Raw genomic sequence first — 20,667 nt, 5'->3', positions numbered from 1 at the left:
GCTACTGACATGCTATTTCTCAGCTTGACAGAGCACCTCTAGAGGGCATAGGTTTTAATAAGGGAGGATACATGATATTTTTCTTCATAGAAAGTGGGTAGTGTTACATTTTATAATGAAATCATGAATAGTTTCTCAGCTTATTGAACTTACTTTTTTAAACAAGCCAAATATAAAACTAGAAATAATGCTTATTATTTTAGCTTTTATAATATTCACTTCAAAATAAATTTTAATTGGAGAATATTTTCTCAATAATTAAGTTTGTTTGCAGCCATGGTAAACAATAACAGAAGTGGCTTCTTTGTTCTTTTCCTAAATTTTTCTTTTTATATCCCTTCTGGTTTTCGTGTACACACATGGTGGATGCATGTTGATGCATGGCAAAACCAATGCAATATTGTAAAGTAAATAATAATAATAATAAAAAATTTTTTTAAAAAGTTATTGAGGCCCTAAAAATAAATAAATAAATTTCTTCTTGCATTTGATTATGAGCAAACTTGCATTTTGAAACATGTAATTTTTGAAAACATTATAGTTTTGTATTACTCAGTTTAAATTCACTTTGATACCATGACTCCCAATCATTCAGTAATTATAGCACAATTCTAAAATAATTGGAGGTACAAAGATGAATGAGTGAATCTTCTGTGAATTCTGCTTTAGAGGTGTCCCCAGTGTAGTGTGAGAAGTAGACAGAACACTTTCATGATGATAAGAAGTGAGTACTCAGGAAGAAGTAGGAATGATGGCCTGTAATGTTGAAGAAACAGCTGCAAGCTCTGCGTGAGTGAGGGACAGTTGGCAGGGGATGGAGAAGATAGCTGATTCAAAAAGGTGCATGTGAGCTTACTAGCGAAAAAGGATGGGAGATAGGGCTGACAAGCAGAACATTAAGTGCCGATGAGTAGAAGATGGGAAGTGTTGGCTAGAAAGGAAAAATGCCTTGTACCTGGAATAGTGGGTATGGGGGATGAGAGACGGAACTGGAGAAGTGGAATTATCATTTATACATAAGATTTATAATCCTCTTTTTTCCATTTTAATCATTTCTGCCTGCTTCTAATATCTTACCTTACATCACCCCTCACTCCAAACTTTTCTCAGACATTGAAACAGACTCACTGATGGTTAATTTTCCTACTTCATTTTCTTCTTTCCTAAGAACTCCTTTCAAATGTCTTGGTCATTTCCAAATATGAAGATTAATTTGAGTTACTGTGTTCAAAAGATTTTCTTAAAACATCTTAACTTCGATTAAACTTGATGTTTAGCCAATTTACCAATTAAAATGAAACTTTTTATATAGTTCCACATGTTAAACCAAGTTGATCAATTCGGTTTGCTTGGTTAATTTAACTAGTCCAGAGGGAAGTAATAAAGAAAATTTTGTAATGTGTCTCTTCATGCAACTAGTTGACTTTAGTCCTATTCCAGGTCTATGTCACTGTGTTGACTTCATCCTATAATCACAAAGGAACATCACCTTGAATTTTCTTTGAAAATTTCTCCTTTGAGGTATTTTAATTATCAGCCATTTCCCATTTCTGGAAAGTTTGGTAAATTTTCAGAGCATTCAGAATCCAGATGTTACTTCTTTGAGGAAATGATCCTTTTATTTCAGAATTCTGTGATCTGTGAAATGGGTATTCAGTTACTTAAAATAATTCAAGATATTAGATTTATGTCCAGAATGTTTGCCTAAAGAGTTCAAAGCTAAGTTTTGTTTGTTCACATTTAGCAACAATGAAAAAAAAAAACAACTTTGAATGGACTGCTTTATTAAAATAATGGAAGAACTTGGTAGAGGAAGAACTCCCAGTGAAGAGGTTAAATAGTATAAATAGCTCTGCTGAGAGTGCAACAAAGTTCTCTATTGTGCTGTTGCCACAGCAGCACCAATAATTCAAAACAAGGAAATGGAGTCTCATGTTTAATATAATACAGACTTTTCCCTAGAACCTCTGTGGTCTAGGGTTTTTCAGGGATTGGAATGTTTATCTACATATGTCTAAATTTAGATGTGCCTTTAATGTAACATGGTAAAAGAGAAGTATTTGCATTCTATATGATGCAGTTATTTCTTTAGCATTTTTTTAAAAATTAACTTTGAAACATCAGAAATTTTCCTTGCTGAAATAATGCCCTAGGACATTGTGAATATGTGCTTATATAGAGAGACATAATCTTTTGTACATTTCGCATGCTGTTTTAAAAGGTTACTTTGAAAGGCATGAAAGAGGTGTTTGGTAATTCAAGAAAGAATAATGATTTTTTTTTTCCTATTGAAATTTAACCACCATAACAAGAACTGCCTCTGCTATGGAAGCAGCTATCCTGTTCTGGAACTGAGAAACATGGATGTGGAAGTTTGGGAGTTTTAAAGTAAACTTTGTCATTTTAGAAATAAATTTGAAAAATTTTGAACTCCAATCTCAAGCACGTATCAAACTCAATTCAGCATTCAATAAAGTGAAACTAAATTGCAAAAAAAAAAAAAGGAAATTGTTAAAGTAAAAACAGCATATTTTTTCCTAAAGGTATTTGATCCAACGTCGTCTAGATAAAGGAGCCCCCCAAAGTGGGGCTAGTGGTAAAGAACCGTCCTGCCAGTCCAGGAGATTTAAGAGACATGGGTTTGATCCCTGGGTAGGGGCGATCCCTTGGAGGAGGCATGACAAGCCATCCAGTATTCTTGTCTGGAGAATTGCATGGACAGAGAGAGGAGCCTGGTAGACCACTAGTCCATGGCTCGCAAATCAGACACAACTGAAGCAACTTAGCACACACAGTCTATATATACTTTCTTTGGAGTTTAAAATTGTGCTCTCCTTTGTTAGTTGTTTTGTCTTGCTCTCTTCCTGCCTGGATTTCACACCACCAGTTTTACCCATGTTCTTACTAAAAAGTAAGTGTATAGGCAATCCTGATTGTTATAATTATAAAAGAAATGATTAGGAAAATTTTCATGCTCTGATCTTTTCTACCCAGTGACTTCATGATGAAGTTGATGCCAAATGTATTTCCAATATGTGTGTATGTTTGCATTTTACCCGTTTAATAAGGACAGTTGTTGCCTAGAAACTAGTTTTCTCAAAGGCTTAATTCATGTGCTATGTGTAAATTGGCCAAATATTATTTCTTGCATGAAAATTTTATTAAGGAATTATGACTTCCATTTTTCACTTATCTCCTCTGTTTAGTGTTGAAAGGGGAATTCTGAGTGTTGAAAGGGGAATTCTCAGAGGTTTAGGAGAATAATTGTGAATCACCCTTAAAAATATTTGAAAGATTAGAAGGGAAATAAAAATAAAATGAAAATGTATTCATCCATTCAGCAAATATTTGTTAAGGAACTATCTCTATCAGATAAGTTTCTAGGACCTGAAGATTAAAGTATTAAAAAAGACAGGTGAGCCTCATGAAACTTGCTTATAATAAATATTTAAAGAGGGGATTCAGATAATAAAATAACCTATTGAGATTTTCTAATATCATTAAGACCATTTCTGTTCATTCATTCATTTATGCAGTAATTGCTCATAAGCACATCAAAAATTTTATGTATCTTAGTCTCCCTTTGTTCATCCAGTTTTATCTTTTCCAGTTTCTGAAAAGGAATAACATTTTAAAAATTAAGTGGACTTCACATGACATTTGACAACAGTGTCAGCATTATCCATTTCAGGGCTTTGTTTTATCCTGCTGTTCCCATCTGGGATCTTCTTGATCTTTTACTTTCGGGAAGATATACCTGAGGAAGACCAAATATGAACTTCTAGATGGAATAGAGCTTTGTCTGTGAGTCTGAAACAGGATCAGGCAATAATATGTGTTTCTTGAAGGATAATAAACTTTTCTGATGGTGGCTGTGTTTTCTGTTATTAGTAAGTATCATAACTATTCATTGACATCTATTAATAGATTTTTCTTACGATGAGGAAGATATTTCATGGGCTTTGTAACCATACTTCTTGTTCAGAATTACTCTTTGTGGAGCATGCTTTTATTGGTACTCTATTTGAGAGAGAGGCTGACAAAGACTTCCATGACTTCCAGTTTCATGTGAAGAAAATTGAGAATCTGGTGAAGGACTTCAGGAAACTCTTACTTAATTGACTTTCTTTTCAAGAAAAATGTATTTCAAAGGATAATTTGACTCCAAAGCTTCAGTGGAGATGAGAAATTCTTCTGGCTGAACTGTATAACTAATGTTCAGTTAGCTTCTTCTATTGAACTATATTGTAAACACCTTCCTTTGTAACCATCACCTTGTACAAAAGTCTATATTTTTAGCCTTAAACAGAGCTCAAGCACTGTATTTAGACATCTGACTTGAAGACTAAAATTTGCTCAGTGAGCAGAACAAATGTTCAGAAAATAACATTTCAAGGTTAGAGTTAGTGTCCTGAATAAAATTCTTTTTCTTCTTTTTCTCCCTGTTGAATATAACATAAATAATGTACCCTGACTGGCTTTCAAGATTAAAAATCAGAGAATAACAGTGAACTTGGAGAGGGAAGAAGGAGTAATTAAAAATCGAAGGGACTTCTGTTGAATAGTTATTTGCCTGAATCTCACTCAGTACATGTTTTATTGCTGATTCAATGGGATTGTGGATCCTGAAAGGATTTTAGAAACTGTATAGTAAGGCTCTAGAAGAAGGGCCAAATGAGCCTAGAGTCACCTTAAAAAATATTGAAAGAACATACACATACAATGAAAAGACATTATAACATCCTTCTCAGAATGGGTAGGAGAAAACTATTTAAATATTGTTTTTGTCTAGTTATAGTAATTGCAGGTTTCCATTTTGGCCATTTACAATGTACTAGCCCATGTATGTGGAGAAGGCAATGGCACCCCACTCCAGTACTTTTGCCTGGAAAATCCATGGATGGAGGAGCCTGGTAGGCTGTAGTCCATGGGGTCGCTAAGAGTCAGACACGACTGAGCGACTTCATTTTCACTTTTCACTTTCATGCATTGGAGAAGGAAATGGCAACCCACTCCAGTGTTCTTGCCTGGAGAATCCCAGGGACGGGGAAGCCTGGTGGGCTGCTGTCTATGGGGTCACACAGAGTCGGACATGACTGAAGTGACTTAGGAGGAGAAGGAGGAGTCCATGTATGAAGGCTGTTTATATAATTGACCTTACTGAATATTCACAGAAATTCTATGAAATAGGCATGATAAGCCCACTTTTTGTAAATGAGGAAATAAAGGCAGAGTGTTTAATAACATTTCTGAGACAGTAGCTAGTGACTCATGGTATGTTATGGATATTTCTCAGGAAAATCCTGAAATGGTGGCTAAGGCTCTCTAATATTGAGAAATGAAAATATTTCACGCTTGCGGCTAGTGCACTGGGACGACCCAGAGGGATGGTATGGGGAGGGAGGAGGGAGGAGGGTTCAGGATGGGGAACACATGTATACCTGTGGTGGATTCATTTTGATATTTGGCAAAACTAATACAATTATGTAAAGTTTAAAAATAAAATAAAATAAAAAAAAGAAAATACTTCACTTCTTAGAGGAATAGATGAGAGTGATACATCATGATTATTCATCTTAAACAAGACATTTCAAGGTCCCAGGACCATGGAGGGAAAGCAATTATCATTTGGTGAAAACTTCTTGAACAGTTCAATTCACTTGATTGTATGTTAGTTTATGAGGAACTTACCCCTTTATATCCCACAAGGCAAAAGGGTTTGTAACTGCATTGCAGAGTGAGTGTATAACTAAATGGACTGTGCATTCCCTCTTCTTTGTTGCCTGGTTGAAGGCATGTCTTCACTAGCCCAGTCTCCTCGTGAATAGCATTAGCAGTGTTTGATTAATAAAATTTTCTCACTCTTGGAATTAAAGTTGAAAGAATTGGAAATTCTGGATAATTTTTAGGCACTACTTTTCAAAAGGAATAAGAGCATGTGAAAACCTGTGACCTTTTTCTGATCCTTGGTATACTAACACTCAAAATACACTTCAAAATGTATAGGGGGACGTTTCATAGTAGAGCTTAGTAATAATATAAGGAAAGAGAGAGTAAATCAAAGGTGAGTAAGATTTATTTTTAAAGTTGGTTAAACACCAAGTTTATGTAGCAGAAGTTTTAACAACTGACCATAATTTGGTGAACTGATTATCATTCCTCTTTGCAGAATGCGTTGTCAGTACACATGGCCCAAATGGTATCTTAATTCTTTATTTACAGTTCCAAAGGATATCGCTGAATTTTTGTGTTAAGTATGTTGTGTTGCTCTAAAACAGAGATTTTTAAGTCCTAAGATATCATTCCATTTAGTCACTGAGTCATTGACTTTTCCAGAACTTTTGGAGTTTATTATCATTATTTATTGATGGGAACCTTCAGCCTTAGGAATTAAATGATTTGTTCAAAGGGAAACAGTAGTGAATGTCAGGATCAACCAATTTAATACTTTAAATTTTGGAAAAATATTAAAAACAAATAAAAACAAACCTCCTCTCAGTTCCTGTGTTTGTGAAGTATTCTGCCTACCCCTTCACAGCATGGGGCAAAATAAAGAGGTAGAAAAACCATTACCGAGGAGTTAGACAGATAGCTGTTCAAACCCTGCCTCGTGTCACTAAGTATACAGTTTGGCCAGTTTACCCAAACTTCATTTTTGTAGTGCTACTATGATCCTTATGTACATAAACAGAAAGAAGTCTGGGAAGTCACCACTTAGCAATGGCTTTTCAGTATAAGATTATGATACAGTACTTACTTTTGTCCTCATATATTTTTTATTATTTCATTTTGTGATAAAATACATTTATAAAATAATTAAAACTTTTCCCCTTTAAAATCTATGAAAATAATTATGAGTTTTATTTAGTATTTACAAAAATATGCAAGATGTCAGTTTAAACACACACACTTATATGTATATAGTACTCCTGTTTCTTATGTTTAGATCTGTGTCCTAACTTGGTTTGGAGAAGATGTCCTCAGTTACATATTCAATTGTATGCTTTTTCCTATTCTTTGTTAGCTCTTATGTAATCTTTGAGAAAAGTTAATTTCCTATTTTTAATCTCCTTAAATTCATGATCCTCAAAGATTTTGTTTTTTTGTCAGTAATTTTAAGACTACCACAGGTATACTATCTGAATTCCAAAAGAAACCTCTCCATATAGTGCTGGACATTGGTTTTATAGTCAGAATTATCTGTAGTCGGTTCTGGTCCTCCATTTATCAAATATGAGGACTTAGTCTATTTACCTAGTCTTTGGATAAATTAGTCTCTTCATCTGTAAAATAAATGTAAGAATACTGAACCCTCAGGATGGTTGTGATAATTAAATGAGTTAAAAAAAAAAAAAAAACTTTCAAGTATCTGGTATTATGAAGACCAAATAAAAATAAATTGTTTTCTCTTTCACTTGATTTAAATCTAGTACTCAGTATGGCTGTTGTCTCAGGTAAAATTTTGCCTATTAATTATACAATAAATTGGATGTGAATTTTAGCAGTCTACTTTTAAGAGTAAATGGATCGCCTGTGAAGTAACTAAAAAGATGAGTAGCTGACAATCTTTTCTTTGTTAACATGGGGCTGATTTCAGCCTAAATATCCTGGGTTGCTAGACGGGCTTCACTTTGTCAAGGAATAAAATAAAAATCCACAAAGCTAAAGTAACAACAAGATAAAATTGGTTCAAAATATCAATTAAAAGACACCGTGATACATAAGATTTTAGCACTCATGAAAAGTACAAATATTTTTGCAAATATTTTTGAATAATCAAATTTTATTTTTGCCCTGTGTTCAAAGTAGAAAACTTGCTTTTAAAAGAGATAAAAAGAATATAAAATTTATCTATAACCATACCATTCAGAAATAATCCCTTTTCATGTTTTGGACATTTTAAAAAATTCTGTTTTCTATCAAATGTGTGTGATACATTTTGCATGTGAAGTGTGAAGGTGTGAGTGGAGTGTGTATTTGTGTTCCAAGATTATGGGATAATAATACATACATATTTTTGTGTCTTTTCTCCGTGCTCAACCTTGTGTTATGAATGTTTTTAGTGTCATTAAGTATTTTTAATGTCATGACTTACAGAAGTTATATTATAATCTATCCTATAATTATGTCATAATTTCCTTGATTATTCCCCTTATATTCAGGATATAGATGGTTTAAAGTTGTTCAGATTTTAAAGTAGCAGTGGGATAGACATTTACTTACAGAAATCAAAATCTACATCTTTGATTATCTTTTCTTTAGAAAAGATTCCTAGAAATAGAGTCATTCTCAACAAGTATGAACTTTTAAAAAAGATTCTTGATATACTGTGATTTTTTTTTTCCCAGAAAAGGTGTACCAATTTATACTCCTGTCAGTAATATATGAGAGACCTTCTCAATTGTCTTGTATTAGCATGAATTGATAGGTAAAAATGTTACTCCTTAACAATTTGCATTTATTTGATTACTAGTGAAGTTGAATACTATATGTTAATTTATTGAGGAAGACACACAGATGCACAAACAAACCTCAGGATGGTGTCCCTTTCTCTTCAGCAAGTATTATATATGTTGTATTCATATGGCAATTGTAAAAATTCTTTGGATATATGTTAATAAGCAAGATCTTGGCCAAAAATAATCACTTTAGCAGCAAGTTTAATCAAATGCTTAAAGCATTTTAAAGATACTACTTTTGGGATACTTTCCTCAGAAAGATATGTTGGGTGATACTCAGCTTATGAAATAGTCTTTCATGTCTCCTTTTATGCTGGGCAGTTGGTAATTTTGTTTTGTTTACCTTGGATTCCCCAATAATGTCGAACTAGCAGCTTTCAAACCTGCAAACATCTGCTTTTGTCATCAAAATTGAAAGATACAAGTGAAAGAAAAGATTTATTTCATAAACTCTATAGTCTTTGGATTCTGCACAATGGAAATGAATAAACTTAAAACATACTTAAGGACTGAAGCATCAATAAACCTAGAACTCAAGACTGGAGAAAGAATGAATTTCTTTTCAAAGTAAGCAGCAGCAGGACTGTACTCCCTAACAAAAAATAAGGTAACATCTGCAAAATATATTATCAGTTCCACACCTTTTACTATGATTCTAACAATTACTTAATACATAGTCACTGATGCATTTCATAATTTGCAAAAATTCAGTAGTAACTGCAGAATTTTTAGTGTGTATAGAGTGCACTTTAAATGGTATGATTATTAGGTATGATTTTTAAAATGACGTTAACATGTTTTTCCAGGATGTCATGCTTGATGCCTAGGAGGATCAGCTTTGAAATATTTCTAATTAAATATTTCTAATTTGGGGAAGGGGATAAGTTTCTAAAGAAGTAAAATGTGATCTAAAAATCCAGCAGACTGAAGGATTAGACTGGCTTATAAAAGAGATTTCATAAAGTGTTTCTTAAGCCTTAGAGGAAATTAATAAAATAATTTTATTGAAATCAAACATGACTCAGCTTCTAATATTAATTTTGTAAATAGGAAAATGTAGTTAAATTGGTAGAGACCTTCTTTTTAAAGGTTACATTTATTATTATTTAGCTCATCAGTTCAGTTCATTTCAGTTGCTCAGTTGTGTCTGACTCTTTGCTGCCCCGTGGACTGCAACACGCCAGGCCTCCCTGTTATCACCAACTCCTGGAGCTTGCTCAAACGCATGTCCATTTAGGGAAATTTATTTTTTTATTTCTCATAGGGAAATTTATTTTTTACCTCTTTTCAAGCCCTGGATTGGCACACAGTTATTTCAGTGCTTTCTGTGTTATGCATTCAGTCTTAAATCCTGCCTATGTGAGCTCTGGCTACCTAATAAAGGAGATAAAGTAACGACTTATATATCTGAGACACACGGTAATGAATCTTATTATTTGGGTACATCCCTCTTCTGATTTGCAGACAGCTTAATTTTTACATCTGATCTTTAGCCAATGCTCAAGACAGAGCAGAATTGAGTATTTGAGAGATTCTTCATTTGTCAATCTATTTCATCTCTGGTCTTTTCTGAATATCTTCAGAGAGTTTTTCATAGTAACTTTCCTTTGATTTTTTTAAAAAACTAAATATTTCCTACTATAAAACCTTATGTTCATTTTGGAAAAATTAGAAAATGGTAAATAGAAAATAAAAACCCATATCCATGGAAATGTGAAGTCAGATAGGCCTTAGGAAGCATCACTACAAACAAAGCTAGTGGAGGTGATGGAATTCCAGTTGAGCTATTTCAAATTCTAAAAGATGATGCTGTGAAAGTGCTGCACTCTATGTGTCAGCAAATTTGGAAAACTCAGCAGTGGCCACAGGACTGGAAAAGATCAGTTGTCATTCCAATCCCAAAGAAATGCCAAAGTAATGCCAAAGAATGCTCAACTACCACACAATTGCACTCATCTCACACGCTAGTAAAGTAATGCTCAAAATTCTCCAAGCCAGGCTTCAGCAATATGTGAACCATGAACTTCCAGATATTCAAGCTGGTTTTAGAAAAGGCAGAGGAACCAGATCAAATTGCCAACATCTGCTGGATCATTGAAAAAGCAAGAGAATTCCAGAAAAACATCTATTTCTGCTTTATTGACTATGCCAAAGCCTTTGACTGTGTGGATCACAGCAAACTGTGGAAAATTCTTCAAGAGATGGGAATACCAGAGCACCTAACATGCCTCTTGAGAAACCTGTATGCAGGTCAGGAAGCAACAGTTAGAAATGGACACGGAACAACAGACTGGTTACAAATAGGAAAAGGAGTACGTCAAGGCTGTATATTGTCACCCTGCTTATTTAACTTACATGCAGAGTACATCATGAGAAACGCTGGGCTGGATGCAGCACAAGCTGGAATCAAGATTGCCAGGAGAAATATCAATAACCTCAGATTTGTAGATGACACCACCCTTACCGCAGAAAGTGAAGAGGAACTAAAGAGCCTCTTGATGAAAGTGAAAGAAGAGAGTGAAAAAGTTAGCTTAAAACTCAACATTCAGAAAACAAAGATCATGGCATCTGGTCCCATCACTTCATGGGAAATAGATGGGGAAACAGTGGAAACAGTGGCTGACTTTATTTTTCTGGACTCCAAAATCACTGCGGATAGTGATTGCAGCCATGAAATTAAAAGACGCTTACTCCTTGGAAGGAAATTATGACCAACCTAGAAAGCATGTTAAAAAGCAGAGACGTTACTTTGCCAACAAAGTCTGTCTAGTCAAGGTTATAATTTTTCCAGTAGTCATGTATGGATGTGAGAGTTGGGCTATAAAGAAAGCTGAGTGCAGAAGAATTGGTGCTTTTGAACTGTCGTGTTGGAGAAGACTCTTGAGAGTTCCTTGGACTGCAAGGAGATCCAACCAGTCCATTCTAAAGGAGATCAGTCCTGGGTGTTCATTGGAGGGACTGATGTTCAAGCTGAAGCTGAAGCTCCAATACTTTGGCCACCTGATGTGGAGAGCTGACTCATTTGAAAAGACCCTGATGCTAGGAAAGATTGAGGATAGGAGGAGAAGGGGACAACAGAGAACGAGGTGGTTTTATGGCATCACCGACACAATGGACATGGATTTGGGTGGACTCTGGGCGTTGGTGATGGACAGGGAGGCCTGGCTTACTGCAGTTCATGGGGTCACAAAGAGTTGCACACGACTGAGCGACTGACCTGAACTGAACTGATCCATGGAAAATTCCTGTTAACACATTGGCAGCTACTCCAGAGTCTATTCTATATCATTCATCTATAATTGTGTTTTACAAGGTGAGATCAAAGTCTTGTCACCTGCACATTATATTGAATATCGTATCTTTGATATATCATATTTTGTAAATGTCATTATAGTATTTTTATTGAGCAACTAATACCTAGGGCAGAGATCAAGTCAGCCTGCACACAAATTTTATGTAATCTGAAAGGGTTTTGCCAGTATTTGATAAAGAAGATTTACATAAAAATCTGGTTATTTATTTTATCTTGAAAGATGGGAAGCCCTGCAGTGTGAAAGTCTGCTTGCCCACAGTTAGTGGGAGCCAGTGATGGCTCTGATGATTCTCAGGTGACAGTGTTTTTATATGTTGCAATCTTTTGAAGTTGGATCAACATATAAAAGTAAGAATGGCATTGAAACATGTATAATATCATGTATGAAACGAGTCGCCAGTCCAGGTTCAATGCACGATACTGGATGCTTGGGGCTGGTGCACTGGGACGGCCCTGAGGGATGGTATGGGGAGGGAGGAGGGAGGAGGGTTCAGGATGGGGAACACATGTATACCTGTGGCGGATTCATTTCGATATTTGGCAAAACTAATACAATATTGTAAATTTTAAAAATAAAATAAAATTTTAAAAAAGACTACAGTAACAAAATAGTGTGATACTGGCATAAAAACAGACATACAGACTAATGGAATAGAATAGAGAGCCAAGAAAACAAATCCTTATGTCAATTGATCTCTGGCTAATATGCCAAGATCATTAAATGGGAAAAAGAATGTCTCCTCAACAAATGATGCTGGGGAAAAAAAAAAGTCTTAAGTCCTACATTTTCTGCTCACTTACTGCAAATATTTCGCCTGGAAAACTGTTTATAGCTTCCTCAGAGGACTTTTTATTTTCCCTCATCCATAGGCATATATTTACTGCTTTATCCTATGTTTTAACTGCTAAACTCTAGAGGAAGAGAATCACCCAGGCCAGGGCCCCACACTGTGAAAGTATCTATATCCAGTAAACTGGCTCCATTCCAGGATAGAATAATTTATCAACAAATGAAACACCAGCTACTTCCCACTTGTCCTCTGATTGCATTAAAATCACTCCCTTTCCCACCCACCTGATGGAGTTTGCATAGATGTGCAGCTGACACACATTCTATCTCCACCTCCTCCTCTGCATTTTGTTGAATCGCTGGTTTTAGTAGTCTGTTAGGCTTCTTATTAATACTAATAAAATGTTCATTCATTAACTTTCTCATGCCTATGAACTAGATAGAACGAGATACCTTCACTGTCTTTCCCCTTGAATTATGCAGTTTTTATAAAGTCATGCTGTAGCAAGGAAGTAAGCTAGAAAACTGATTTTGTGTCTGTATCATCAGGTACTATTTAACCAGTGGGAGGGACTGATAAAATTAGCAAGTTGACTAACCACTTCCCTTCCTTGTGGCTCTTTGATATTATAACCGATACAGAAAAGTTCAGAAGAACTGGGCTAGTTTTTGAAACCACAGTACATTTTGGCAAAGAGGGAATGCACAACCGAACGGGTAAGTTTCTTTCCTTTAATCCTGTACGACTGTGAAAAGGATATTGGGGCAGACATTTTAAAGTTTGATCATGCAGATAGTCTTTAGTAATTTGTGGACTGTGGAAAGATAAACTTCTTACAAGGAGGGAAGCAAAAGCTTTTCCCATCAGCAACTGTAGCTCTAACAACAGCAAACATCTGAGTGAGCAACTGATTCAATTCTGGGGATGTTTTTATTGTTCTTGACAGACAAAACTAAAATATACTGAGGGGAGGATTCTTGTATTCATAAAAATCTTGACGAATAAGTTCCTGCACTCTTAGTTCTTGAAATCCTGACTTTAAAACTGTCAGCAGAAGCATTGACTTACTGAACTCAAATGTCCTTCTGGATCCTGAAACAGCTTAAGTTCTTAGGTTATCTTCTCTGTGATTGAACTGTTTATTGCTTTTAACTTTTAGTATGGTGAATCTCAAACACAAACAAAAGTAGAGTGAACAGTGCATAGATTCCCCGGGCAGCTCTCATATAGCTTTTAGAGTTATGAAGTCAGAACCCACGGAGTTTCATCCATACCTCTGTGTCACTTTAGTCTGGTTGAATTGCAGTATTTGAAATGTGCCTATTGTGAATGTTAAATGAAAGGGGCCGAGAATCTCCTAAAAGCTGATACCAGCTGAGTAATGTAATTTTTAGAGAAATATTATTGTAGAAATTCAGTTATGAATCAGAGAAAGCAAACCAATTTCCCAGTGGCTGCTTTACCAGTGGAAGTGGGAGTAGAGGATAATAGTTCAGATCATCGACTATGGAGCCAGGCTAGGGTCAAATTTTGATTCCATTGCAATTCAGTGTACTCGTGGAAGTTTCACAGTGTTTCTATGCCTCAGTTCCCTCACTTGACAAATGAAGATAATTGGATAATAGTAGTACTGATTTTTCCAGGTTAGGAGACAATGAGGCAATGCCTATTAAGCTTTGCAAATTGCTGAGAGCAGAGAGTACTTGATGTAGGTTAGTAGCTGTACCCCACAACTAGTTGCTTAAAAGCTCCAAGAGTTGGTGATGGACAGGGAAGCCTGGCATGCTGCAGTCCATGGGGTGGCAAAGGGTCGGACACAGCTGAGCAACTAAACTGACTGAACTGAGTAGGAATGAGATTCATTCAAATAAGAAGCAAACATGTTTGAATATACTTGGTTGTCTTCTGACTATTGTTTTTCTCCTGGTTATTTTGTGATGTGAGTCTAAGAAAAAGTCTCCACTAAAATCTCTTTCTTGCTCCTGGGTCCAGAAAAACCTTCAACACCAACTCATGAGTTAGTTGTCTCTGAAATGAGTGTCAGAACTGGTCTTGTCCATCCTCTCACTTTGTAGATGTGGGAGTAGAAATTTGTCTAAGCTCACAGAGCAAGGAGTTGTCCATCTGAGGGAAGAGTCATAGGCTCCTCTACTCCCTGCAAGGGGGTGTGTTGTAGTTGGGTTTAGGCAGCCCTGCTGGGCCTGGGAGGCCACCTCACATCCAGGCTCTTGTTTTTTCCTCTCAGTGACAGAGCTCTCCAGGCTTACCTCTGCCTTCTAGGGCCACAGGTTGTCCTGATAATTTTTCATTAGTAATGAGGATGGAAAAAGTCTAATGGCGACAAATGGGGTGGTGAGGACCTTCCCTACTCTCTTACTTCTCCATAGTATTCACACAGATACTGATGGCTGCTATTTACTGAGCATTTACTATGTACTTGATAATGCGCTGGGTGGTATTTTCAAAGATAACATATATAATAGAAATAAGGGACATGAGGCACAGAGAGATTAAGAAATTTACTTTGATTACCCAGGGAATAGGCGACAATCAGGATTTTGTTCAGTTCTGTCTGACTTAATCAAGTCTTAGAGCATTTGTCCATAAGGAATCAGTTTGTTTATACACATGCAGTCAAAACGCATCCACAGTTTGGATTGTAGCTTTCCTGAAAGTGAAAGTCATCAATAATCCTTTAAAACAAGTTGAATGGAAAAGCTTTTGTGTAGCAAGTTTTCTTTTTCCAACAGTGAATTTTCATAATGCTCAATCGTAAGCTGGAAATTTGTCAGGAATCTTGACAAATACAGAGGCTAGTGGGGGTTGGGGCTGGGGGTGGAGTTACCACCGTAATGAAGTAAATATTGAACTGAGAAGGTAAAAAAAGAAATGATCTTTTAGTAAATTAACCATGCCTCAGTGGTGGATTTTGTTTTTAAGGCCATTTGTCTCTCTTGAGTTTTTGTAAACGATGGGTGAAATTCATCTAAGTCAATTTTTGAGAACATGCAGTGCTGTTGTAAAACAAATGATAAACACTGATGCGCTACAGAAATAGAAGTTGGCCGAATCTTCTGGGAGGTGCTGTAGAGAACTGGGACATGCACAGTCAGACATTTTAGAAACCTGGAATTAACTTTCAGTGCTTTTTCTTTTAGATTACTGGTACAACTGTAAAAATAGAACCAAACGTGTGAATGAAGGGAGAGGTTAATTTCACAACTTGGGAGAATATTTTTTCCCTTCAGTGGAGTAATAGTGTTTAAACAAAATTTCCTTCACTGAAAGGGACGCTGTCTGGAATTTCAAACTAAAAAGGAAAACATCAGATATAGAATGATCGACTTATCAGGCAATTGGATACATTCAGCAGTCTTTCATCTTTACTTTTATCTTTCCTTCATTGACTACAGTACTTTTGTCATCTTGATAGAATTAGCCAATAATTGCTTTAGAAGCATTGGAAGAGATTTGAAATCTTGCCATCTTTTTGCAGAGAAGTGAGAGGATAAATGGAGTTGAGGCTGCCAGTGGTGGAGGGAGTGAAGTGGGAAGCATCATTGTTATAAAGCATCCTTGGATTCTTAAGCCTTTGAGAAAGCAAAAATGCAATTTAGTAATGGTGATTGCAAATCATTCTTTCCATTAACTGTTTGTGTATGTTTTCCCTGTAATGTCTTTATTTTATCTTATAAGAACACAGGATTTACAGCTAGAAAAGTAGAATTCAGGGTTGGAAATTTTCATATCCATCTATGGTTAAAAACAGGTTCAGAATTGCCATTTAGCTTGATGCACTAATGTAATTTCTTTTTCTTTAAAAAAAAATTATTTTGCATTGGGGTATAGCCTGATTAACAAGCAACATCGTGATAGTTTCAGGTGAACAGCGAAGGGACTCAACCATACATACACATGTATCCATTCTCCCTGAAACTGCCTTCCCATCCAGGCTGCCACATAACATTGAGCAGAGTTCCATGTGCTATACGGTAGGTCACTGTTGGTTACCCATTTTAAATACAGCAGTGTACATGTCCATCCCAAACTCCCTGACTGTCCCTTAGAAAGACATTCACAGACTTAGAGAATGCATTGACATAACTTCTGATGGGCTTAGTCACTGCCACCAGGTGACTGATTAGCAGTGCTTCCGTGCACCCAGATTCTCCATGTCTATCCTAACATTTAACATTTGTCCTGTTTTTATGTCACCAATGTTTGGGGATTAAATGCTTTATTAAAAGTCTTAAGTAACTAAAGCGTTACTTTTCCTTGAAATTAGTTCTCTCCTTTTTGTTCTTTTAGTCACAATTTTTTAATGTCACTTGCCTTGAAGTTTCAGAAAACAATAATCACAACTCCTACCCTCAGAAGGTTTATAGACCAGTGGGTGAAACACAGTTGTAGGATGTGAGTGAAGCTATAGTTCATAAAATGTTTTCTGTCTTCCGTGGGCCAGCTACATCAGGGAAGGCAGTTTGTGTGTGTGGATAAGAGAGAAGAAAGTCATGGTTCGAATCCTGTTACTCTCTGATTTGGGGGTATCTTGCTGACTTTCCTAAACCTCGATTTCTTTACCTGCAAAATGATACAAGCTCATAGGAGTGGCCTATAAATCATTTGTTATAATACATGTTAAATATTTATATAACATGTTGTAATATAATTTGGAGGATCATGGGAAGCCTCTCTCAAAAAAAGGTTCACTTTAAGATGAGCCTGAATGACAGAAAGATCCTTTTCATCACAGGCGAGCTGCATTTGCCAGAGTGGTAAAGAGTGTAGCCTCTCTGAGAAAGAGATTTAAGGCCAGTATGGTTGAAATATGTAAAAAAGGGAAAGTTGCTTGTAAGTGTAAGCAGAAGAGTCCAGAACGTGCAGGGCCCAGTAGGTCATGGTAGGGAGATTGCATATTATTCTAAGTGCAATTAGAAGTGATTGAAAGTTTACATGGAAAGTAACATGATCTGAATACTATTTTTAAATTAGTTACAGAGTAGAGAACACATTCTCAAGAAACAAGATTAATACACATGAAAAGAAATTAGAAGACCATTAGAGTAGCCTAGTCCAGAAATGATGGTAGCCTGGAAGAAGTAGTGCCAGTGGACAGAGTTGAGAGATCCAGTATAATCAATAGGATTTGGTAAAGGATTGGATGTGGGATGTGAAAGTAGGAGTGAGGAGAATAGCAATCATAATTCTGTGGCATGAGCAGCTGGATCAAGGGAGCTGTCATGTATGAATGTGGGGCCGATTGGAAGAAGAGCAGTTTTGGACATCTCAATTGAAATGCTTTTGAAAGATTCGAGGCAGCATGTCAAGTAGGCAGTTGATGGCATGAAGATGGTATGTGATGCCATAGAAATAGATATGATCACCTAAGATGGTAAGAAGTGAGAAAAGCTGAGGGCTCAGAACTTAACCATGGGAAACTCCAAAATTTAAAAGACAGAGGAAAAATAGACAGTAAAGGAGATGAATACATAGTAGTTAGACAAAACAGAAAACCAGAGGCATAGAATATTCAGGAGGAATGAATTGTTACCCATATGAGTGAAAATTGTTCAGTTGTGTTCGAATCTTTGCGACCCCATGGACTGTAGCCTTCCAGGCTCCTCTGTCCGTGGAATTCTCCAGGCAAGAATACTAAAGTAGATAGCCATTCCCTTCTCTCTGGGTTGGGGATCTTCCCAACCCAGGGATTGAACCCAGGTCTTGCCCATTGCAGGCAGATTCTTTACTATCCAAGACACCAGGGAAGCCCCCATATCCAGTGCTAATTAAAAGCTAATAAATTATCAAAAAATATCATGGAATTTAGTAATGTGGAGCTGATTGATATACAATACATTGAATATTTAATTTCTTTAAGATGTAATTGCATTTTGACATGTTGGCTAATCAATTTTACTATTGACTAATTCAATAAGTACATAAGATTTAAGAGTCATGTTATTAAAAGTCATGTTATTCTCCTAAGTGGCAGTAAATAAATTTATTCTTAATTATATTTAACTATTTATGCCAGTCTGAATTTATCTCCCCTATAGTGTAAATTGCTTGAAGTCTGCACTTGATTCATATTTGTATTTTCAGTGTCAAGGCGGCTAGGTATTGTTGCTAAGGGCATCTCTCATGGGTGTCATTCACAGAGGTGGTTCTCAACTATGGACAATTTTATACTGAGGGAATATCTGGCAATGTCTGAGACATTTTTGAATGTTACATTTGGGGCAAAATATGCTGCTAGCTTCTGGTGGGAAGAGGCCAAGGATGCTGCTAAATATCCTCCAACCTACAGGGCGCCTCACAAAACAAAGAATTATTTGGCCAAAAATGTCAATAGTGTAGAGGCTGAGAAACCTGACATATCGACTATGATGTAATAGTCAATGCCCACCCTGAGGGGTTGGCAATCATAGTTTTTAAGGTTTTTTTTTGCAAACAAGTGGGGATCTCGTACTGTGTTTTTCATGGTATACCAATAAGTTGGTATAGTAAGTGATCTTTGAGTTTCATACTGATCCTGAGACTTCATAGAAAGAAATGAATCAATAAAAGTAAAGCACATTTGTATGAAGTGCCTCTGCAGAATTAATTTCTAACAGAATTTATCTATATGGTTAGAAGTAGAAGACAGTGCTCCACCCAATGGATGTTAAGACTTTTTACATCAGAGTTGGAACCTTTAAGTAGAGTTAGTTCCTATGTGAAAGTATATATTACGGAAGTTTTAATGTTAAAAAGTAATCTTGAAAGTTATTAGATATATTTTTTAAAAAACCTAAAAGGTCCCATCTCTTTCTTTAAAATGAAACATTTTGGCTTTCAGTATATTATAGTTCATATATCTAAAATTGTGTTGAAGTATGTATAAATATAATAAACTACTAGGTACACATAACCAATTTAGAAAATTGAATATGACCATTCATATCAATGAATCCTCCTCTGTGACTCCCCACCCCCTTTACCCACCTGAAAATAAACACAATTATGAAGTTTTGTTTATTGTTTCTCTAATTTGAATTAAAGTTTGATATATATATGCACCTAAAAATATATGAAATTAGAGTTTTTTAAATGCTTGTGTCTATAAAATTAAACCATTATCTTACAGCAGACACAAAAATCAACTCAAAATGGATTAAAGACTTAAAGCATAATACCTAAAGCCACAAAGCCCCTAGGAAATAATATAGAGAGAAAGCTTTATATTATTAGCCTTTAGCAATGGTTTCTTGGATATGACACCAGAAGCACAGGCAACAAAAGCAAAAATAGACAAGTGGATCTACATCAAACTGAACAGCTTCTGCACAGCAAAGAAAACCGCCAACAGAGTAAAAAGACAACTTATGGAATGGGAGAAAATATTTGCAAGCTCTGATAAGGAGTTAATAGTCAACAAATATAAGGACCTCCTACAACTCAATAGCAAAAAACCAAGTGATCTGATTTTAAAGGACTTAGATATTTCTCCAAAGAAGAAATACAAAGGCTAGTGGGTATATGGAAAGATGCTCACTGTTGCTAATTACCAAGAAAACACAAATCAAAACAATGATACATCACCTCACAACTGTTAGATAGACGTTAAAAATGAAACAAAATAACAAGGGTTGATGGTGTTGTGGAGAGATAGGAATCCTTAGGCACTATTGGTGGGAATGTAAAATGGTTCAGTTCAGTTCAGTAGCTCAGTCGTGTCCGACTCTTTGTGACCCCATGAATCGCAGCACGCCAGGCCTCCCTGTCCATCACCAACTCCAGGACTTCACCCAAATTCATGTCCATCGAGTCGGTGATGCCATCCAGCCATCTCATCCTCTGTCGTCCCCTTCTCCAACTGCCCCCAATCCCTCCCAGCATCAGAGTCTTTTCCAATGAGTCAACTCTTCGCACAAGGTGGCCAAAGTACTGGAGTTTCAGCTTTAGCATCATTCCTTCCAGTGAACACCCAGAACTGATCTCCTTTAGAATGGACTACTTGGATCTCCTTGCAGTCCATGGGATTCTCAAGAGTCTTCTCCAACATCACAATTCAAAAGCATCGATTCTTCGGCGCTTAGCTTTCTTCACAGTCCAACTCTCACAT

At 36.1% G+C, this 20,667-nt stretch overlaps 1 protein-coding gene across 12 annotated transcripts in view; it reads left to right on the top strand.

Annotated features, from left to right (window-relative positions):
* HDAC9 (histone deacetylase 9) overlaps positions 1-20,667 on the top strand; it is a 986,654-nt gene that overhangs the window by 163,759 nt on the left and 802,228 nt on the right. The window contains exon 1 of one of the 12 annotated variants that reach the window (XM_027539976.1): positions 13,126-13,279. The exons of 10 other annotated variants lie outside the window; for them this stretch is intronic. In XM_027539976.1, the coding sequence (XP_027395777.1) occupies positions 13,264-13,279 (16 nt within the window). In that variant the 5' untranslated portion in view covers positions 13,126-13,263. Of the gene's footprint in view, positions 1-13,125; positions 13,280-20,667 lie in introns of those variants that run through there. One more of the 12 variants, XM_027539991.1, reaches the window with a different exon arrangement.

Source organism: Bos indicus x Bos taurus, chromosome 4 (genome assembly GCF_003369695.1).
Source record: "Bos indicus x Bos taurus breed Angus x Brahman F1 hybrid chromosome 4, Bos_hybrid_MaternalHap_v2.0, whole genome shotgun sequence".
Lineage (NCBI taxonomy): Eukaryota > Metazoa > Chordata > Mammalia > Artiodactyla > Bovidae > Bos > Bos indicus x Bos taurus.
This window is presented reverse-complemented; position numbering and strand designations above follow the sequence as displayed.